General features: G+C 48.8%; 1 protein-coding gene across 1 annotated transcript; it reads left to right on the top strand.

Moving 5' to 3' along the window:
- The first annotated feature begins 1,196 nt into the window (after positions 1–1,196).
- TMEM97 (transmembrane protein 97) lies at positions 1,197–8,985 on the top strand. The gene is made up of 3 exons (XM_066599639.1): positions 1,197–1,383; positions 3,331–3,475; positions 5,333–8,985. Exons 1-3 carry the CDS (start codon positions 1,264–1,266, stop codon positions 5,581–5,583), a joined length of 516 nt encoding a protein of 171 aa, XP_066455736.1. The 5' UTR covers positions 1,197–1,263; the 3' UTR covers positions 5,584–8,985.
- Positions 8,986–9,310: the final 325 nt, after the last annotated feature.

Below are 9,310 nucleotides of genomic sequence, written 5' to 3'. Positions count from 1 at the left end.
TGGGGCGCTCTGCAGGTTGGGAGGCGGTGGCTCAGTGTATGGGGCGCTCTGCAGGTTGGGAGGCTGTGGCTCAGTGTATGGGGCGCTCTACAGGTTGGGAGGCGGTGGCTCAGTGCATGGGGCGCTCTGCAGGTTTGGAGGCGGTGGCTCAGTGTATGGGGCGCTCTGCAGGTTGGGAGGCGGTGGCTCAGTGTATAGGGCGCTCTGCAGGTTGGGAGGCTGTGGCTCAGTGTATGGGGCGCTCTACAGGTTGGGAGGCGGTGGCTCAGTGTATGGGGCGCTCTGCAGGTTGGGAGGCGGTGGCTCACTGTATGGGGCGCTCTGCAGGTTGGGAGGCGGTGGCTCAGTGTATGGGGCGCTCTGCAGGTTGGGAGGCGGTGGCTCAGTGTATGGGGCGCTCTGCAGGTTGGGAGGCGGTGGCTCAGTGTATGGGGCGCTCCGCAGGTTGGGAGGCGGTGGCTTAGTGTATGGGGCGCTCTGCAGGTTGGGAGGCGGTGGCTCAGTGTATGGGGCGCTCTGCAGGTTGGGAGGCGGTGGCTCAGTGTATGGGGCGCTCTGCAGGTTGGGAGGCGGTGGCTCAGTGTATGGGACGCTCTGCAGGTTGGGAGGCGGTGGCTCAGTGTATGGGGCGCTCTGCAGGTTGGGAGGCGGTGGCTCAGTGTATGGGGCGCTCTGCAGGTTGGGAGGCGGTGGCTCAGTGTATGGGGTGCTCTGCAGGTTGGGGGCGTGCTCTGTGTATGGGGTGCTCTGCGGGTTGGGTTGGGGCGTGCTCTGTGTATAGGGTGCTCTGCGGGTTGGGTTGGGGCGTGCTCTGTGTATGGGGTGCTCTGCTGGTTGGGTTGGGCCGTGCTCTGTGTATGGGGTGCTCTGCAGGTTGGGAGGCGGTGGCTCAGTGTATAGGGTGCTCTGCCGGTTGGGAACACTGCTATAGACAGATTTATACAGTACTGGCGGCACTCAGAACGTCTGTACTGAATGCTGCAACTTGTCTCTATTGCCCATAACAGCCAATCACGTCGCCGCATTCATTTCTCCTTAGAGCTCTTACAAAATGAAAGCTGCTCTTTGATTGGATGCTTTATTCAGTTAGTTTCATAAACCTGCTCCACAGGTTTCCCTTCGCTACTCACACAGAACTATCACGGTTACCCCGGCGGTCACGTGATATGACGCGGTGCTGTGATTGGCTGACTGTAAGATGAGGGCGGGTCGCTTTGTGAGGTGAGCGCTGGCGGGTGTTTCTGCAGCCACTCTGCTCCCGTCATGGCGGCCGTCACCCGGCTGTTGGAGTGGCTGTTCTTCTTCTACTTCTTCTCCCACATTCCTATCACCATCCTGGTGGATCTGCAGGCCGTGCTCCCCGCCCGCTGGTACCCGCAGGAGGTTAGTATACACAGCTGGAGCAGCAGCGAGGAGACTGTTAAATCAGTCACCGCCCGTAGACTGTGATATAATCAGCCACCGCCAGAGGGCGCCCTTATATACCGTACACTCATCACTGTGCGAGAGAGAAAAGGGAGGCAGTTTCCCATAGCAACCAGATGCCAGCTCTCATTGGCTCTTGGGAAATGGAAACTGCACTCTGATTGGTGGCCGGGCAGCCGCTTCACTTATGATTGCAGGTGATGTGAGAGCCCCCTGGTGGTAATGTCATTAATGACAGCGTGTGGGGAGTCGTCCTCGGGAGCATGGCGTCCGCAGGGGAGCGCAATAATGTGATATAATTCAGTTGCGGACGCAGTGCAGATTTGTAGGCGGATACCTCTCTGGTTGCTTGGAGACCAAGCAGAAAGAAGGGGAAGGCAGTCCTATTGGGCTTGAGATTTTTTTTATTTTTCCGCGTGGACGATCCGCAGTACATGGGGAAAATATTGGCTCTGCGATCGCCGGCAAGCATTTACAAATCATTACCACACAGACTTGCTGGTCTTTCGCTACAGAAATCCGTGTGTGCCGCGGACATGAGGCCACACCGTATAAACATTGTTCACTAAGGGCTCCTGCATGCATCATCCGGCCCTGTCAGCAATGGCGGCTGCACGTACCTGCTTACTCCTGTTCTCATCTGTACAGCGGATGGTCAGCGCGGCCTGGCGTCGGGCGTGCGCAGCACAGATTTAAATTTTTTTTTTTTGAACTCCTGTTTTGGCACAGGAAGCGTTGGCTCTGATTGGCTGAGCCACGGTGCTCAAGAACCAATCACTGCAGCGCTCAATGAACCAATAGTAGCCAGCTATTCCTGGAGGCGGGGTTATTTGAACCCCTGATCAAGTGAACACTACGAGCAGTTCTCCTGGTGCTGCAGAGGAGACGTGCGGCGGAGCCGGACAGCGCATGTTAGGTGATGGATTGTGTTTTGTTTTTTTTGTTTGTTTTTTTTAAATGTAGCCAGGGGTTATTTTAGGGACAAACAGTAGGATTTCCTACTGTAAAAATTGCATCACACCAGCACGAAAACTGCGTTTAACCCTTGGCAATCCAATTTTGGATTCAGGGTTTCCTAGGGGGCATTCCTTTTCTGCCATTATACAATGGTGCCATCTGCTGGCTAGAGCCAGTACTGCGGTATGGGACATGCCAGAGAGGCCCCCGACAGCAGAGCGGCCAGTAATATACAGTAAGAATACCCTGTCGGACGTCTTCTGATATCGGAGCTGTACAGCCTTCAATCCGAATGTTGGAAGATGTCAGACAGTGGATTGGAAATGGTTAATGCAATGCAACAGAGAGGAAGGCTCCATAGGGAAACATGGACTACAAAACATGCTGCGATTTTCTTTCTCGCAATGTAGCAGCCTATACAACATCACTAATGTGAAGGAAATCATGGGCTTCACATATATGCTGTTGCATCGCGAGAAACTCGCGCAATTTTGTTACATGTGCGGCCTGACTGAGATCTGCGAAGCTCTTCCTGCTATGACCGGCGGCGGTTGGGGCCCTACGGCCCTCGTTTATAAAGTGCGCTGGAGGAAGACGCGCCTCTTAATATATTTGACATGTTTTTCGCCAGTCCAAGGGCCATAAAATAAAACCTGCGCCAGCCGTGAACTTGCATAACTTTGTGCCAGAATTTGTGAGTTTCTGGCATAAGCTATAGTAAAAATCTGTCCAGCCACAGCAGGCCACACCCACCTTCAGAAAAGTGACATGAAAACTAAAAAAAAAGGCCGCCAAAGTTTTAAACTTTTTTTTTTGACATGCCAAAACTGTCCCAATGCATCCCTCGCCCTGCTGCCGGCCACCGCTGGCTGCAAGTTGTAAATCACCTCCTTCAGTACTCTTAGATCTGTCTTTATTAACACTTGCTGTTCCCTTTCTGTCCTTCAGCTGCTTGATCTGATGAAATGGTACTGCATCACCTTTAAAGACCACCTGATGATGGACCCCCCACCCTGGTTCAAGAGCTTTATATACTGTGAAGCCATTCTCCAGCTTCCGTTCTTCCCCGTAGCGGCATACGCTTTCTTTAAAGGTTGGTAGCATTCATTTACTCCATCGGTGATGTCATCGGAACATGGCTGCTGACTCTCAGAAATAGCGCCACACCTGTCCACGGGTTGTGCCTGGTATTGCGGTTCAGCCTTATTTAAGTGAATGGGCATAGCCTGGGTACAGAAAGCAGCCATGTTTGTCTAATCCTGTACACCCCTTTCACAGGGTTTCCTAAGTTTTATCATTGCGTTTCTAAGTATATAAAGGGTCAATAACTTTTTAGAAGTTTGTTCTTCTATAATGGCCCTTTTGCTAATTATCACACAGGCGGTTTATCTAAAATTGCTGAAAAATCACTGGGTTCTCCAAGGCCTGCTGTCAAGTGGTGGTGATCCTGTTTGTACGGGCTGGCATCAGGTTTACATAGTCACAGTGGGGCTCCTGAGTCATGCCCAGGCCCCAGTCTGCCCCATAAACACTTAGTAAAGCACCACTGTGCCCTCAGCAATAAATAATGTAATAAACGTCTCTCTGCGGTAACCTCCATCTTCTGGCTAGGATTGTGTGGAATGACGCAGGTGACGTGATGACATCATCACACCGCCTCCGTAATAGAGAAGATGTTGAGTGGTGGAGCATTAAAGGAGATGTCCCGCGCCGAAACGGGTTTTTTTTTTTTTTAAACCCCCCCCCCCGTTCGGCGCGAGACAACCCCGATGCAGGGGTTAAAAAAACCACCCGCACAGCGCTTACCTGAATCCCGGCGGTCCGGCGTCTTCATACTCACCTGCTGAAGATGGCCGCCGGGATCCTCTGTCTTCATGGACCGCAGGGCTTCTGTGCGGTCCATTGCCGATTCCAGCCTCCTGATTGGCTGGAATCGGCACGTGACGGGGCGGAGCTACACGGAGTCGGCATTCTACACCAGCGGCCCCATAGAAGACTGCAGAAGACCCGGACTGCGCAAGCGCGGCTAATTTGGCCATCGGAGGGCGAAAATTAGTCGGCTCCATGGGAACGAGGACGCCAGCAACGGAGCAGGTAAGTATAAAACTTTTTATAACTTCTGTATGGCTCATAATTAATGCACAATGTACATTACAAAGTGCATTATTATGGCCATGCAGAAGTGTATAGACCCACTTGCTGCCGCGGGACAACCCCTTTAAATCTAGGCTTCCTGCAGTGTCGCTGACATAGTGGATTGCATCTGCACCTTGGGTTGAATACCCACGGATGGATTATCGCTGAGGAATTCACATTCAGACACCCACCGCGAATTCTGCAGCAATGTCTGTTCATAGACTTGCTGTGGTAAACGATTCTCCCCATGAGAGGAAGTCAACTGCGATTTTCTGCTTGCGGGGGGAGAATCACAGCATGTGCTGTGCGGAAAATCATGCAGACGGCTTCCATTGCAGTCAATGGAAGCCGTCCGTCATGCAATACTTCCGCAGTGAGCCCTGCAGATGTACCCCGAGAATCCGTGTCACCGCGCAGCGCCGCGGAATAATGTGCTTCACTTATTTTTCTGCACAAATTGGTGGTGCAGATCTTTATATCTGCAGAATGTTGGTTTCTTTTGCAGATCTTCACTGTAGGAAGTGTGAAATCTGCATGTTATGTAACCTAGTTTATGGGGCTTTAAGCATGCCAACCTAAGGACCTCTCCTCAGGAAGGCCGCGGCAGAGCTGGACCCCATCACAGTACAGGCAGCAGGCTTGCATACTTTCCAATGCTTGGAACGGTCTCTGCGTTCCTTTGGGCTGCTTAGGCGATCTCCTTATTTCTGCTCCTCTTACTGAACTGTGGCCTTCAGTAGTAATATCTGTGGACTGATAAGGCTTGGTTATCGGTAAGGACTCATTCTCTATCTCTCTGCTCTCTCCATATTAGGAGGATGTCGCTGGATCAGAACTCCTGCCATTGTTTATTCCTCTCATGTAGCCACTACAGTCTTGGCCATTCTTGCCCATCTTCTTTATGGTACCTTCCCAAAAACCAGCCAAGTGGATTCTCCCACCCAGGAGGAGCGTCTCAATCTGGTCTTCGTATATGCGCCATACTTGGCGATTCCTCTGCTCCTCCTGCTCACCATGTTGTTTAGTCCTCAATATAATAAAGAAGAAAAGCGGAAGAGAAAGTAAACCATGGGAGACCACCTGATTCTAGAAGAGAAGACGTCCTAATGCAAGCTAACTGTAGAGTGTATGGAGAGGGGTTATAGAATAGAAATACCGATTACTAGGTGATTTTATATATTTTTTTTTTCTTCATCTTTTGATTTTTGTGCAATTTCTGTTTTTCAGATTTTAGGACCAATTATCTGTATTAATGAGACCCTTACTGCCCAAGGCTGTGAGATTTATGTCAGCAGGTACAATTATGCACTATAAAAAAAAAATGATTTTTTTTTTCAAAAAGGAAAAAACCTTTAGTAAAAATGCAGCTAATAGAACGGGAGTTTTTCTGGCATATTTACTAATTCTGTCTAATATTTAGACAGTGCAAAGCCTTATTCACACCGGCGTTCTAGCCAATATAACCTAGATTATATAGAGGCATTTTTTTCACACGGACCAACACAGCATGTCCTATCCAGGTCTGTACCATGGACCAGAAATGGGGGACATGCAATGGCCGCTGCCCACGGGTATCAGTCAGCACATAGACATGTGTATATGCGGCCTGATAAGAGTTGTACCTGAGACTCTCGAGTGCAACTCGCATACGCCCGGGTGAATGGCCCCTGAAAATAGACGATGCAGATAGATGTGTCAAACTTATCATAGTTGTCAGGCGCTATAAGGCCCCCCGCGCACACACTTTTTACCGCGCTAATCACGGTAAGACGCTTCCATTTTTTTCAATGGGACCACTCAGACAACGGCTCGCAGCGCTTTTTAGTGGTGGCTGTTCTATTTTTGGGCATTTAGCACTCCTCATCAATGATGAGTGCTAGAAAACGGTGTCAGCCGTAGCATTGCTGCGGCCAAAAACAAAGTAAAGCGTGGCAATACCTGTGTGAGGGCGGCCTTAGAGAGTTGGCGCACCTTGCAAGGAGGTAGAATTGTGGCACAATTGGATTCATAAATCTGCCCCAATGTTTTCTGTTTCACTTCTTGAGGGTTTTCTTCCTGTGCCAAAGTCATCTTGCAGTAGGACATCAGGTGAAGGATGGAGATAACCCTTAAAGCCAACTTTGATAATAAGTAATGACTGTGTAGTCACATGCCTATATTCTTATTTCTTAGGCTAATATGGGTCGAAGACCAGAGAAGATTACAATAGATGGTACACAGAAGGGGATGCAGTTTGAGTCCTTATATGAAGTTATGCCAGTTATTGGACAACACATAGGATAAAATAATGAACCAAGTGGGAGCCAATTAGCCCCCCCCCCCCCCCCAAATGGGCTAATTGGCTCCTGCCTCTTGGGGTTTTTGCCTTCCTCTGGATCAACAACATAGGAAGATAAACAGGCTGAACTAGATGGACATTGTCTTCATTCGGCCTTACATACTATGTAAGTGATACTTGGCTCTCTGTAGGTGCCGGGATCCAGCACTGTAGTCTGCTGTGGGTCTTCGGGTTTGTTGTGACAGATGATGTTACGGGGCGTCATGTGACCGCTGTAGACTCCCATCATCTGTCACGTTCTTGAACTCCTGGCATCATGGTGTATGTGAGTGCTGTCACAGGAATCTCTGGGGCTGCAGTGCTGGATTGTGGCGGCCTCTGAGAAGTAAGTAGATCTGTTGTTTTACCCCAGTGGGTCCTATTGAAAAGGAGTTGTCCAGTAACCAGACAACCTCTTTAAAGTGGTATGGTCCAAACTTATAACTCCAGTGTTTATAAGGGAAAGAGTTCCTTATATTTTAGGTAAGCTACTGTGCCATGTGCGTCCCCACCTGTAAGGCCTCCCTCCAGGACATTGTATGTCCATACTAGTTCTGGACTTGGAGCGTTCTCTGTTAGCCATTGTTTCTATACTAGAACACTAAAGGTAATGACTGGAGCCCCTTCGCTATGTTAGAGCCCCAGAGACATTTAAATTAGTATGAAATATTGTTTCCTGTTGTCTAAACCCGGGGTGCATCTTACAGTCCGAAAAATATAGAAATCCCTTTATTGAGCAACACAGCTAATGTTTTAAATATGTCATGTTTCACAAATCTAACACATTTACCCTAGAAGTAAGCGTGGTTTCACATCTGCGCTCGGGAATCTGCTTCTTTGAGCCATTCAGGGACTTCCCCCAGCCGAACACCCCCGTCTCTGGATGGACCCGAACAGCTCCAGACGGACCACATTGACTGTAAAGCGGTCCACCCAGAAGGAAAAGCATTGTGTGCAGCGCTATATCTTCCGGTCTTTTGGGCCGGATCTGTGATGGAACCTCCGGCTGGAGCTTCTGACGCGGATGTGAAACCGGCCTTACTGCTGAATCTAAACCATGTTTATCACCAATATGGGATGTAAGCCATATTTGCATTTGCAGACATGTGAAGACGTTTTCCATCTGCTCCTTTAAGATGTCCATCTGTCTAAACAGGCAGTGTGAGGCTGGAATCACACATTCAGGGTTGGATGTAGTTTTTCAGCCAAAACCAGAGGTGGTCGAGCAGAAAGGAGAAAGTAGAAGTCCTTCCTTCATATTTCCCATGCCTTTTGGATCCACGTGTGACTTGGCTCCAAGACCTGCATCCGTGCTTCCAGCCTCAGGCCACTCTCACACATGCGTTCAGAAAATGCTGCTCGAAATCACGGCATTTTTTACTGCATTTTGAGCAGCGGTTTTTAATGCATGTCACAGCGTTTGACGGCGCTTTGTAAAGGACGCCATTATTGTGAGCATGCGTAAACATGCGAAAATAGATTTCTGTGTGTTCTAACGCACCGTTCGAGCGCATGTCTGCGAGGCCCCTTTGAAATTAATGGCAGCCTTGTACCATATCATTTAGGATGCTGCACTAATCATGGTGAAAAGCAGCGTGTGTGAGAGCGGCCTAAGGTGGGTTTCAGGTAAGCGTATTGTAGCTTCAGATTTGTTCTGTGTTTGGTGGACCATAAAATGGAGCGAATGTAAATCTCTGTATTCACAAAAGTGTGTTTTGTTTTTTTTATGGCCACTTTTTAAAAACTGAGCATAATGTATTTTTACAGGTTTTCCTCTATCGGTATTTTCTATTGAGCAAACAACGGATCAGTGTTTGTCCAGTAGAAGATGAAAGCCAAGGCAAATCCATATGTCTCTTCCAGTTGTGTACAATACGCTTATCTGAAACTGGCCTAGAGGTGATGGAGCCCACTGCAATTAGCTCCATCCATCGCCGCTAGCGCCGGAGCGCCTGTTTGGGGATGTCTGTAGAACACGAGCCAGTTAGAATTTCTTATTCCAAAATCTTTACATTAAAGGTAGTAAATTATGTTTTTCATTGTACACTAGAATTTTTAACCAATTGGTTAAAAAGTTTAATACTTACTAATTTTGGGAAAAATCACTTAATCTTTCTTACGGTTTACTAAATAAATGTGTTTTTCAAATACTTGAGCGTGTAATTCTTGAACGTCTTCGCTTCCTGTGTTTGCTCGGCGGGTTAGAGAGCCGAATTACAGTACAATGTTACCAAACCCCATTCACTCACGCCAAAAGAAATCCACAGCACATTCCAGCCATGCGGCAGATTTTCACCCTTTATTTTATTCCCTGCAATACGGCGAGTGTAATCTGCAGCGGAAATCTGTAATGAAGTGTGGATTTAGATGTGGAACACATCTACTATTTGTGCGCCTACCCTCATAGTAGGGGGCTGAAAGGCCAAAACTGCTCCTAAGAGCGGAGAGGGTGCGGTGCTGGGAGTATCGCTGGCC

This window comes from Eleutherodactylus coqui, chromosome 4 (assembly GCF_035609145.1).
Source record: "Eleutherodactylus coqui strain aEleCoq1 chromosome 4, aEleCoq1.hap1, whole genome shotgun sequence".
NCBI classification, from domain to species: Eukaryota; Metazoa; Chordata; class Amphibia; order Anura; family Eleutherodactylidae; genus Eleutherodactylus; species Eleutherodactylus coqui.
This window is presented reverse-complemented; position numbering and strand designations above follow the sequence as displayed.

Coding starts and splice junctions, on each gene's coding strand:
- TMEM97 (XM_066599639.1), top strand. CDS start 1,264: ATGGCGGCCGTCACCCGGCTGTTGGAGTGGCTGTTCTTCTTCTACTTC. Junction 1,384..3,330: donor CCCGCTGGTACCCGCAGGAG/GTTAGTATACAC, acceptor TCTGTCCTTCAG/CTGCTTGATCTGATGAAATG. Junction 3,476..5,332: donor GGCATACGCTTTCTTTAAAG/GTTGGTAGCATT, acceptor TCTCCATATTAG/GAGGATGTCGCTGGATCAGA.